At 42.6% G+C, this 13,175-nt stretch overlaps 1 protein-coding gene across 2 annotated transcripts in view; it reads right to left on the bottom strand.

The window, feature by feature from the left end:
• LRRK1 (leucine rich repeat kinase 1) overlaps positions 1–13,175 on the bottom strand; it is a 439,003-nt gene that overhangs the window by 44,370 nt on the left and 381,458 nt on the right. For both annotated transcript variants that reach the window (XM_082253047.1, XM_082253048.1), the window contains one exon: positions 2,396–2,590. In XM_082253047.1, the coding sequence (XP_082109173.1) occupies positions 2,396–2,590 (195 nt within the window). The remainder of the gene's footprint in view (positions 1–2,395; positions 2,591–13,175) is intronic.

Genomic DNA, 13,175 nt, shown 5'->3' on the forward strand with positions numbered 1-13,175 from the left:
TTTACATTTCAGCTCTTCGTGGGGAAGCCCGTTGACAGCTGATGGGTCATTGGTTGTTAAGGACAGGACACAGCATGCCTCTCCATCTTGTCCAATTAGAGAATGTTTTGCATTCATTAAAGTGATTGTATTACCTTCCATGAGAACTTACATGGCTTCAGGTGATACACAGAGATTAAACAAATCCTCCTGCATAAGTTGTAACTGTTTATCTGCAGTCTTTTCTTCTCAACATCCATTAAAAGTCCAGAATTTATAAAGCTTGCCTGAGCTGTCAGAAAACAGGGGGTGGAGAGCTAAAATTACACTCTGCAGAGCTCTGACAGCTGATTGGAGAGAAGGGACACATATAGTTACATAGTAGGTGAGGTTGAATAAAGACAATAGCCCATCCAGTTCAACCTGTGTAGGTGTGTATGGCCGTAATCATCTCTCATACCCTGAATGTTCTGAGCCTTCTGACACAGCCCTCTTCAGACTGCACACAGGAACAGAGCTGAGGCTGTCAATCACAGGCTGTATGCTGGAGATCCCTTCACTAACACATGTTTATCTTTTGGTGTCAGGAAAAGTTTTCAGAAGAGATTCATGCAGATAGCAGAGGAAAAAGGCAGCAGATAGAAATGGCACTTAGTGCTCTGGATTTAGACACACTTTAGAGGGATATGCTTTGTTCAAATTGCATGCCTGAGGTCAACAACCACTTTAGGAAAATGCAAAGATTCTCTGAATGGCACCTGTGCCAAGCAGCCAAGTACCTATGTTCAGTTTGCAGCAAGGCAGCCGCTAAGCATGGGACACGAAAGTAAGTGGAGATTACTGGCATAGTGGTGTGTACTACAGTGATTTCCAGCTTTCAGGGGCATCAAACATGTATAGTATATACAGAATTACATTATTCCAAGCTGGATCAATGTAACTATATATAAAATATCCATACCTGGAATTCTTTAAAACCAAGGCTCCATTTCTACTAGAGCGACTCCAAGGCTGCGCAATTTCCAGTGCGATTTTGGAGCGCAACTTTACACTCAATGAACCTACATCACATCAAATGTCGCATTAACCACTTCAGCCCCGTAAGATTTTACCCCCGTCCGGACCAGGCCTAATTTTGCGTTTTGGTACTGCGTTACTTTAACGGACAATTGCGCGGTCGTGCGACGCTGTACCCAAACAAAAGTCACCTCCTTTTTCTCCCACAAATAGAGCTTTCTTTTGGTGGTATTTGATCACCTGTGCGATTTTTATTTTTTTGCGCTATAAACAAAAAAATAGCGACAATTTTGAAGAAAAACACAATATTTTTCACATTCTGCCATATGACATTCCCAAAAATAAAAAAAATTTAAAAAATAAATTTTTTTAAAATTTTAGGCCAATTTGTTTTCTGCTACATATTTTTGGTAAAAAAAAAAAAATCGCAATAAGCATATTTTGATTGGTTTGCGCAAAAGTTATCGCGTCTACTAACTTTGGGAAAGATTTAAGTAATTTTTTTTGCTTTTTTTAACTAATAATGGCGGGGATCTGAGATTTTTTGCGGGACTGCGACATTGCGGCAGAAAGATCGGACCACTAACTTACATTTTTTACACTTTTGGAGATACCAGTGACATTACTACAGTAATCAGTGCTAAAAATATGCACTGTTACTGAAATAATGCCAATGGCAGGGAAGGGGTTAACCCTGTTGGTGATCAAGGGGTTAAATGTGAGCCTAGGGGAGTTATTCTAACTGTGGGGGGGCGTGGCTTCCAAGATGACCATAGAGACCTGTGATCCTATAAAGAAGGATTACATGATCTCTATGATCATCCCAGGGAGAAGGACGGGCGGCTGTGTTTACAACAGCCAACTGTCCTTCTCCCTCAGCGGGGAGAGATCGAGGGTATCAGGTGGCAATCGGAGCTGTCTGACACACGCATCGGCTTCCCCGCTGACGAGCGCGCCCCCTAGACTCCCCAGAGCGAGCGCTGTACATGTATTGCGATTTGCCTGGGAGCGGCCGCCTGCCACAGTACATCAGCGGCTGGCGGTCAGGAAGAAGTTAAAGTAGTGCAGGCACCTTTTCAAAATTGCTGTGACTAAGTTGCACCTATCTGAATGGGTGCCATTGAAAAGAATGGCTGCGACTTATCATGTCCAATGTTGCAAGTTGCCCAAGTGTGAGTGGAGCCTTAGTCACTAGCAAATACACCAGCAGCCACATTTGTGTGGATATTCCAAATCTGTGACTTGTAATTATTTAACAGTTGGCATTTTGAAGATTGCCCATTTCTGCTGTATGCTAGTCATCGGCATGCAAGTAGTGCAATCGAAAATGGAGTTTTAAATTGGCATCAGCACAAAATCAGTGAAAATAAAATGTCAACAGAAAATAAATATGACCAACTTTTTCAGGCTTAGTGTCCCAGCACTCCATCATCAGCTCTTGAAGTCTGTAGAACTGAACCTCTTCTGGGCGCCCCAGCACAGGCCGGATCCCTTTCGATAGCTTCTTAGAGATCTGGAGTTGGTGTTGACCTAAAGATGGCCGCTGACCAGACAACAATTCATACAGGACCATGCCATAGGAGAACATGTCTACCTGAAAAAAAAACACCTAAATTTACACCATTGTCGCTGCTTTCCTTGTTTTGCAACCTGGTTTACTACAGTGACTTACATGGATCCATCACTAATCTGCTACATAAATTTTATAAAAACAATAAATGTTGAGTGCTGCTATATTTAGTGAAATATATAAAATACTGTATATATGTTTTTACTTAGACCAGGGTTGTCAAACTCAAATTCATTGCGGGCCACATCAGCAGTGTGGTTGCACTCAAAGGGCCAGTTGTCTCTGGTGTGCACTATTTACAGAGTGCAGGGTTCAGAAGTGCGTTATGCACAGAGTGCAGAGTTCAGGATTACATTGCGTACAGAGCAGGGCCATCTTACCGAATGGGCACGCTGAGAAGTTGTACGGGGGGCCCCACTTGCCTGGGAGGGGGGCCCACCTGCCCAGTCACCCAGCCCCAGCCAAGCATCAGTCTCGATTTCTGTGTGCATCCTGCCGCCGAACTTAGCAGGTGACAAGCGCCTGTCGGCCCTGCGCTGCTGTCAGGCCACTTGGACCGTAGAGGGTGAGTGTATGTTCACCGGACCCAGCCGCCAAACTTGGAAGCTGTCATTAGCCTGGCACTGCTGTACCAAATAATATAGCCTTATCGAAAATATGATTTTTTTTTCTCATGGGTGATCGTGTAGGCAAGGCCCCAGTGCACGGCATTGCCCGGGCCCTTCAATGTTCTTAAGATGGCACTGGTACAGAGTTAAAGGGTGTGCTAGGTACAGACCGTAGAGTTCAGGGGTGTGCTGTGTAAAGAGTGCAGGGTGTGCAACCTCAACCCCAAACGCCCCCCCCCCCAAAGTTTCCTTGCATCTCTTTCTCCTACCTGGCCAAGATCTAGTACCTCCTTGTGTAGGTGGTGTGCCTTGCAAAGAGATCATTCTCTCCCCTCTCTGAAGATCTGTCCCCGCTATGCCCCACCGCAAGTGTGTGCAGGGACCTGTTAGATCTGGGAGCCGCTGAGCAAACCTTTTCCTTGTAAATGCAGAAGGCTTCTGCATTTACAAGTGACAGCGGGGAGCAGGAGAGGAGGGTGAGAGCCGGAGGTGGGGGCAGAGGAGTTCCCTTATGTTCCAGCTGCAAAACTGGGTGCAAGGGCCACATGACAAGGCCTGGAGGGCCAGATTTGGCCCGCGGACCTTGTGTTTGACATATGTGATTTAGACTAACAATATATATATATATATATATATATATATATATATATATATATATATATTTTTTTTTTTTTAGGAGAAACATTTGTGAAATTTGCTTTTCAGGGTTGCTCTGATCTGATGGCCAAGGCAGACCTCTTTAGTAAAACAAATCGATATTCATATTACAGAACACCTCAGCACTTAACATTTTTCTCTTTCCATATGAGGAATAGCATTTATTCTGAGACCTGCAATGAAAGTAATAACAGATAATGACAATGTTTAAAAAAATCTATACTGATATTGATGTACATCTAGTCATCCCTAAATGCACATCCGTACATTGTCTTTATAAAATCAATAAAAAATATTGAACAAGAAAAAGCTGTACTGTACTTCACACATTTTTATGGCAAACTCCTAAAAGCATGAGAAAGTGTCAGACATTAAATTCCAGTCAGTTTGTAGAGGAGAATGTCAGTCTGCAGTAAAATATAGAATAGATAGTCTTCTGTAGAAAGCATGACAACACCAATCTTGTTCACATGGAGAAACCCTTAGAATAACTTTCAGGCTTTTATATTGGTAATTAGTGTAAAACCCCCCCTTTTTTTTTGCAACCACTGATGTGCCCCCTTCACTTGTGGTCAGTGAAATGCCCACTTACATAGATGGTCAGTGGGAAAGGCACCCCATTACATTGGTGATCTTTGTGGAAAAATGCATCCTTTCCCTGGTGGTCAGCAGGAGAAGAGCCCGATTACGTCACCTTACAATGGTGGTCAGTGGGAAGAATGGTCCTTACATTGGTGATGAGGGAGAGGATTGCTCCCTACATTGGTGGTCAGTGGGAAGAATGCTCCCTAAATTGATGATCAGTGAGAGGAATGCTCCTTACATTAGTGACCAGTGAGAAGAATGCTCCCTACATTGGTGGTCAGTGATGTGTTAGCTGTGTATATTGAGCCTCTGAGGGGGCAGCATAACCCAGTGGTCAAGAAGAATATGGAGCTGTGTCTGTCAAAGAATATGGAGCTGCGTCTGTCAATGAACGATAGAGAAAACTGGATTTTTGACTTACCGTAAAATCCTTTTCTCTGAAGTTCATTGACAGACGCAGCTCCATATTCTTCTTGACCATTGGGGTATGACCCAATGGTCAAGAATAATATGGAGCTGCGTCTGTCAATGAATAGAGAAATTGTATGTTCATGCCAATAAAAAAAAGTATCATGGACAGAACTCAATTGTCTCTGCCATGGCTGTGAAACATATGTCAGCCGTGGCATTTTGGCAAAAATTGTTTTATATTTTTGGAGGGCCGCCAGTCAGTAAGGCTGTAAGGGGCCCCATGATTTCTAACAGTGGCCATGTATGGCGGTCCATTTGGATGAGCAGGAGGAGCTATGTGATCTGGAAGGGTGAGCCGTTGTTTGGTCTTCCTTTGCTGCATGAATTTTAACTTGTCCAAAATCTGTAAATGTCTTAAAAAAAATTCCCTCAAACAGGTAACGGTGAATCTGACTCGCTACTGGGCAGTGGGCACACAAACCAAATACTAACTAGGTCAGATTACTACAGAGGGCTGTACAAGTTCAGTGTAATAAATGGATATTTGAAACCAAACTATTCAGTGTGTAAAAGTTCACAGCAGGAGGTCTTCAGGAAATATTTGACCTTGCCAGAGCTCAGTTTTTCAACCATGAATTTGGTCCTTTCAGAAGCAAAGACAAAACAAATTTACCATACTGACAGCTAATTAGGGAATACAAGCCATCTATTGTTGTAAAAGATAGACTCCATTAAAGGGGCAGTTTTAGATGTCATTTTGTATTACAGATGAACAAAGAAAAAGAGCCGACATGGAAATTCCTTTACCTTCAACGGCATCTAAATTCAGACTGATCATACAAAAGGTTAAATGTGTCCAATATCCTGAAATTTACGGTTTATTTTTTCACTGCTGGTGAATATTTATACTATGTTTAACCACTTGCTGATTGACGTATGCATAAATCCACTTCAGAACCGGAAGATTTCACCCCCCTTTACGACCAGGCCTTTTTTTGCTATTCAGCACTACGCTACTTTTATTGGCAGCTGCGCGGTCAAGCAATGCTGTGCCCTAAACAAAATGGATATCATTTTTTGATATAGAGCTTTCTTTTGGTGGTATTTGATCACCAGTGGGTTTTTAATTTTTTGCGATTTAAACAAAAAATGCAGAAACATTTTGAAAAAAATATAATAATAATAAATATATATATATTATAATTTTATATATATATATATATATATATATATATATATATATATGAATAATAATATAATAATATATATATTAATAATAATTGTATATATATAAAAATAATATTAATAATAAATATATATATAAAAGTTATATAAATTTATATATATATATTATTATTATACAGGATTTATATAGCGCCAACTGTTTGCACAGAGCTTTACAATATAAGGGAAGACAATACAGTTACAATACAATTCAATACAGGAGGAATTAGAGGGCCCTGCTCATTAGAGCTTACAATCTAGAAATATATATATATATATATATATATATATATATATATGTATTACATTACTTTGTGCTATAAAGCAAATCCAATAAAAAAAATAAAAAAAATCAAATTTCTTAAAAAATTTTGGCCAAAATGTATCCTGCTACATGTCTTTGGTAAAAAAAAAAAAGAAAAAAAGAAAAGAAGAATCCCAATAAGTGTGTTTTGATTGGTTTGTTTGAAAGTTAAAGTGTCTACAAACTATAGTATATATACTAGAATTTTTTTTTTTTTTTTTTTACACTACTAATGGCGGTGATCAGCAGCTTGGAATGAGACACGAACTGACGCTGAGGGGGGAACTGAATAACTGCCACGGACATCTCCAGTGACACTAATACAATGATCAGTGCTATTACTATACACTGTCACTGTACTGACACTGGCTGAAAAGGGGTTAACATCTAGGAGTGATCAAGGGGTTAAATGTGTGTCTAGCCTGTGTATTATGTGCTACTTTTTTTTTTTTTTAGGAGATCTCTCTGTTTCTTATCCCTGTTATCTTATCTTTTCAGGGATAAGAAACAGAGAGATTGTTCTCTCTGCACAGAGCCCTGTGTTGATTGTCTCTGAGCTTTAATTATACACAGCCAATCAGCAGGCCCCAGCCATGAATCATTGGCTGGGACTTGCTGACAGACTCTGGCTGTGTACAATCTCATTGGAAGTCAGCAGGGGGTGGGGGTGGATGCATGCACGCCCTAAACCCAGCCCAGAAGCCGGCAGCGACATACCAGTACTACGCTTTGCCTGCACAGGTTGCGCCCGTCTGCAGTAAATTGCGGGCGGGCAGTTCGGAAGTGGTTAACCACTTGCTGATCGTTATATGTATAAAGACATCCTGTCCGCAAGTGGTTACATCAGTGATGGTGAACCTTGGCACCCCAGATGTTTTGGAACTACATTTCCCATGATGCTCTTGCACTCTGTATTGTAGTTGAGCATCATAGGAAACATAGTTCCAAAACATGTGTGGTGCCAAGGTTCGCCATCACTGGGTTACATCATGATTATGACTGCATGGCTATTCTTTGTATGGCGGTGATCGGCTGTATTGTAAAAGTGATCCGGAAAGCTTTACAGCTGCCTGATCACTCTTGCTGAGCTACAAAGGGCTGCACTACTCCACCTCGGACACTCTGAAAACTCTGACCAGCACTTAATCCCTGGGGGAGACTTTATGCTTACCCAATGGCCAGTCTTACACATATACTTCCCTGCCATGATAGCTGTGTCACCACCCCTCTTTCCAGTGATGTTACAGCTCCTAGGTCCTGTTTCATCTCTTCACTGTGCAGCCTACTTACCATGCTTTTTTATCTCAATGGTGAATCTTTGGGTTTGACCAGCTCCATTCCCTTCCCCCCCCTTTATTTTTTCTTAATGCCTATATCTCTCATGTACTCAGTTATTGGACTACAGGTGTGGGCCCCTTACGTCGCACACTCATTCACCACTATTATGTGCCCCCATAACAGGGCCGGGACAAGGGGTGGGCAGAAGAAGCAGCTGCCCTGGGCACTGTGGTATCATGTGAGGTGGGGGGGTACCACAAGTAAATTGGGGGGGGAGGGGATTTGTGTTGGAAGGGGGGATTTGGGGGGGCTGCAGGGGGAAAGTATTGTTCTGGGAGGGGAAATTTGGTGGGGTGGGGGTCGTGATTTTGGAGGGATTTGTGTTGGGAGGAAAAATATTTGTGCTAGGTGGAGACATTTGAGGGGAATTTGTGCTTGAATGCGGGGGGATTTGAAGTGAGGGGGAGAAGATGTGTGCTAGGAGGGAATATTTTAGGGGTAGAGGATTTGCGTTAGGAGGAGTGAATTTTTTTTTTCGGGGGGGGGGGGGGGCATTTCAGCTTGGGTGATTTGGGGGATGGAGGGGCAAAGTTTTTTGCTAAGATAGGGGATTTCAGCAGGGGGCCCATTTGTACTGGGAGGATGGGAAATGTATGCTTAGGAGGTAATAATGCAGATTAGTGCTCAATGTTTTTGTGGGAGATTTTTGCTGACACATAATGCTCATAGATCTTGGGGGGGGGGGGGGGGTGTTGCAGTTTGGCATGTTCGCCCTGGACTCTTAATGACCTTGTCCCGCCACTGCCCTGTAAAGGGGGACTTTGGGTGCCCTCACACCTCTCAGGATGTTTCGGACTATTACTGCCAATGTAGTACCGGTTTTGTTTAGCATAAGGAACAAACTTTTCAGGGAAACGGGAATACAATAAGACACGGGGGCCACTCACTAAAACTAGAGGAAAAACGGTTTAACCTTAAACTGCGGAAGGGGTTCTTTACTGTCAGAGCGGTAAGGATGTGGAATTCTCTTCCACAAGCAGTGGTATCAGCAGTTGTTTTCTGCTACATATTTTTGGTAAAAAAAAAAAAATGGCAATAAGCGTATTTTGATTGGTTTTCGCAAAAGTTATCGAGTTTACTAACTATGGGAAAGATTTAGGTCATTTTTATTGTTTTTTTATTTTTTTAACTAGTAATGGCGGTGATCTGCGATTTTTTTTTTGCGGGACTGCGACATTGCGGTGGACAGATCGGACCCTTGACTGACATTTTGGGGGTACCAGTGACATTACTACAGTAATCACTGCTATACATATGCACTGTTACTGTAAAAATGACACTGGCAGGGAAGGGTTTAACTTTATTAGTGATCAGTGGGTTAAATGCATCCCTAGGGGTGTGTTTCTAACTGTGGGGGGGCGTGGCTTGTGATGTAACCACAGAGACATATGATCCTACATAGCAGGATGGTATGATCTCTGCAGTTACACCAGGGAGAATGACAGACGGCTTTGTTTACATCAGCCGCCTGCATTTCTCCCTCTCCAGCGAGATCGCGAGTGACCGGCGGACATCAGAGCCGCCGGTCACTCGCGCGGGAATGTCAGGGAACAAGCGGGAGCGGGAGCTCGCCCCCTAGAGGCTCCTGGGCGAGCGACGTAGCCCTAGGTCGGTTTGCCCAGGAGAGCCAGACTGCCGCAGTAAATAGTCGTGCGGCGGTCGGCAAGTGGTTAAGGCCCTGTTCACACCTGAGTGATTTTTCTGCTTGAAGCTTGTAGCTCTTAAAGTGGTAGTAAACTCCGCTTTTTAACTTTTACCTACAGGTAAGCCTATAATAAGGCCTGTAGGTAAAATTAATATCTCCTAAACCTGCACGGTTTAGGAGATATTCGCCCTGCATGCAGCCGCTGACACCAGCGGCTCATGCACTCTGAAGGTCCAGCGGACCTTCAATGCTCCTTGCCGGAAAGTGAACTCCCGAGCGCATGCACGAAGTGATGTCATCGCGGCTCCGGCCACTCATGGCGTCGGAGCCGTCAAACCTGGAAGAGACGCCGAGGGAACATGTCAGCTGCCTCAGCGGGGTCCGGGCGACCGTGTCGGGGCTTCATTCTAAGTTAAGTTTTTCATAATGTGCTAGTATGCGATGCATACTAGCAAATTATGCCATTTTCTTGCAGGGTTTCTTTTTTTTTTCCTGTACGAGGATACAACCGCTTTAAGCATTCTGTCACCCGAAGCAAAACGCCTGTCACTCAAAAAGTACATGAGCTTCTTTTTGGCAGATTATAAGCCTTTTTGGCCCCATAGACTTCAATCGAAATGCCTGACTTGAGAGTTTTACCAATGTTTTACAGGCGTTTTCTGCTCAAACAGCAGCTCTCCACCTCTAATTTCCTTTCCTCTTCCCTATTGCTTTCTATTGGCTAAACAAAAATGCCCGAAGCTGTAAAACGCTTGTAATATACTTCTAAAAAGGTTTAAAAATCCTTGTAAAAAGCTGCAAAAAAAAGAAAGCCTGAAAAACGCCAGTAAATTGCTACGCTCTGATATGAATGGAGCCTTAATGAAAATAATAAATATACATTCAACCTAAAAAAAGATAACCAGCAATTTTTATATATTTTTTGGCAAGTTATGCTGTTAATAGGAAATAAACGAAATAAAATCAGGTGCGCTAACCAAATGTGCATCCAAGCATATGCATCTAAACATGAATGGGTGCTAGACAATGTTATAAATGTTGGTGCTGCAGGATAAAAACTGTAAAAAAGAGAAACAGATGCCACCTCCTATCTCAGTGGATGCCCAATCGGGGGAAACGCGTCAGAGAGGAGGCGCCGCGACATCACTAGACACAGCGACACGGCGGTTTAGCACTGCAGGCGACCGCCGTCATCTGCTCCATCTGTAGAAGGTTTTTTTGAGCCCGGTCCTTTTGCATAACTGTAAGTGTGATTTTATATGCTCATTAAATGGTTTTAAGATAATGCACCATGGCGGTCCCTCCTTTTTTGTTTCCACAATATCGAGGACCAGACCTATGAGATTGCACCAGAGGACCACCCCACATTTCCGTGCAGGACAGGAGTATTGTATTGTTCCAGGCTTGATTTCATATCCCTTTTGGTAAGAGTCCACTCTCTCCCTTGAGGATTGGTGTTGGCCTAGCTATCTGGAACTTTCTTCTCCACTGCATGTTTTGGAGCAGAGCTATCTCTATATGCCCTTATTTATTCCATCTTCCGGTAAGCAGTAAAGCTGGTGGTGGGACGCTGAACTCTCCTTCAAGGTCTACCCTTTTCAGTTTCATTGCTTCTTCACTGGAGAATTTTGGATAGTGACCTGCACTCACTTGTTCACATCATATCTGGATTGTTTTTTGGACATTTATTTGGATGGACACTTTTGTTTGTTACACAAGGGTGTTTGTGATTCAGTTGTATTGATTTGCATCTGTTTCTCTTTTTTACAGTTTTTATCCTGCAGCACCAACATTTATAACATTGTCTAGCAACCATTCATGTTTAGATGCACATTTGGTTAGCGCACCTGATTTTCATTCGTTTATTTCACATTTTTCACTCTAAGGTAGCAGCTTATCCACATAAAATCAGCGCACTTTCTTTATTTTATTCATGCTGTTAATAGGAACCTGTAAGAAATATAAAGTAGGTGTTATTGCAATTTGGCTGCGAAAGTGGAAATACTTGTAGATGTTTTTGTGTTTAGCTTACCTACAGACGACAATGCAGATAAAGAATCATATAATCAGCTTTAAAATGATAGTGACCTGAAATGATTTTACGATTTTAAAGGTAAATGTAATGGAGGAATGGGATAAAACGATACCTTTCCAGTCTCTGGGGTGTAACCGTGGAGTTTTAGATTCAATTTGCAGGTTTGCAGTTGTTTTTTTATTTAGTAAAGTGCTCTAATCCATATCATTATAGTCAAATCATTGCAGCTCTTCCATCAAATATTTGCTATTGGATTCTAGCGCTGATAGAATCAGCAGTCTTTATACAGTGAAGAGTGTTTGCTTTTCTGCTCTGCGGGAATTGCTGGATATAAAAATAATGAGGCAGTTGGAGAGAGACGTTTCCGAACCATAGCAATTTCAAGCAGTGATTTCTGTAGACCTAAAGAGGAGCTCTAGGCTCCTGCAGAAAAAAATTAAAAGTTTGCAGCTACAAATACTGTAAATATTAGGACAGTTACCTGTCCAGGAATCCAGCAGTGTCCTCATCCAAGCTGATTTTTCTATCGGCTATCGGGTGCTGCCGCCGCCATCTCCACTAAGGGAAACCGGCAGTGAAGTCCTTGTGGCTTCACAGCCGGTTCCCTACTGCGCATGCGCAAAGAGCTCTATGCTCTCTAATTGGGCCAGCTGCGGGGGAGGTGGAGGGAGGCCGAACTTCCGGGTGAGTTCGTGGGGGCAAAACCAGGTCCCTGCTCCCCCCAAAATGTGGCAGCGGAGGGGGAGAGGAGGCAGATAAGCAGAGCTTCCCCTTTTGGGTGGAGCTACGCTTTAAAGTTGAAGTTTAGTTTTTTTAGTCAGCACCAGCGAAGATACATGAATCACAAAGTATCCCATGTGATGGTGGCTGCTCTGTTCCTTTTCCGGGGGGGGGGGGGGAACGACACTTCTTATTTATTCTTACTACTGTATGTGTATATAAATATATATATATATATATATATATATACACATACATACACACACAGGTGCATTTTGTAAAATTAGAATATCATCAAAAAGTTAACATATTTCCGTAAATCAATTCAAAAAGTAAAACACATCTGTATTTTATATGGATGCGTTACACACAGAGTGATATGTTTCAAGCGTTTCTTTTTAATTTTGAGGATTATGGTTTACAGCTAGTGACACCCCAAAATTCAGTATCTCAGGAAATTAGAATATTACATAAGACCAAAAAAAAAAAAAAAGGATTTTTAATACAGAAATGTTGGCTTACTGTATGTCCATGTACAGTATATGATGCACTCAATACTTGGCCGGGGCTCCTTTTGAATGAATTACTGCATCAATGCTGCATGGCATGGAGGCGATCAGCCTGTGGCACTGCTGAGGTGTTATTGAAAGCCCAGGTTGCTTGGATAGCGGCCTTCACCTCATCTGCATTGTTGGGTCTGGTGTCTCTCATCTTCCTCTTGACAATACCCCACAGATTCTCTATGGGGTTTAGGTCAGGCGTGTTTGCTGGCCAATCAAGCACAATGATATCATGATCATGTGACCAGGTATTGGTAGTTTTGGCAGTGTGGGCGGTGCCAAGTCCTGCTGGAAAATGAAATCACCATCTCCATAAAGCTGGTCAGCAGAGGGAAGCATGAAGTGCTCTAGAATTTCCTGGTAGAGGGCTGCGCTGACTTTGGACTTGATAAAACACAGTGGACCAACACCAGCAGATGACATGGCTCCCCAAATCATCACTCTGTGTAACGCATCTACATAAAAACTGAGTAGGGGGCAGAGAAAAGGGTTGACTCAGAAGGGGGGGGGGGGTACCTGCAC

Source organism: Pelophylax lessonae (assembly GCF_965119305.1).
Source record: "Pelophylax lessonae genome assembly, chromosome: 4".
Classification (NCBI taxonomy): Eukaryota; Metazoa; Chordata; class Amphibia; order Anura; family Ranidae; genus Pelophylax; species Pelophylax lessonae.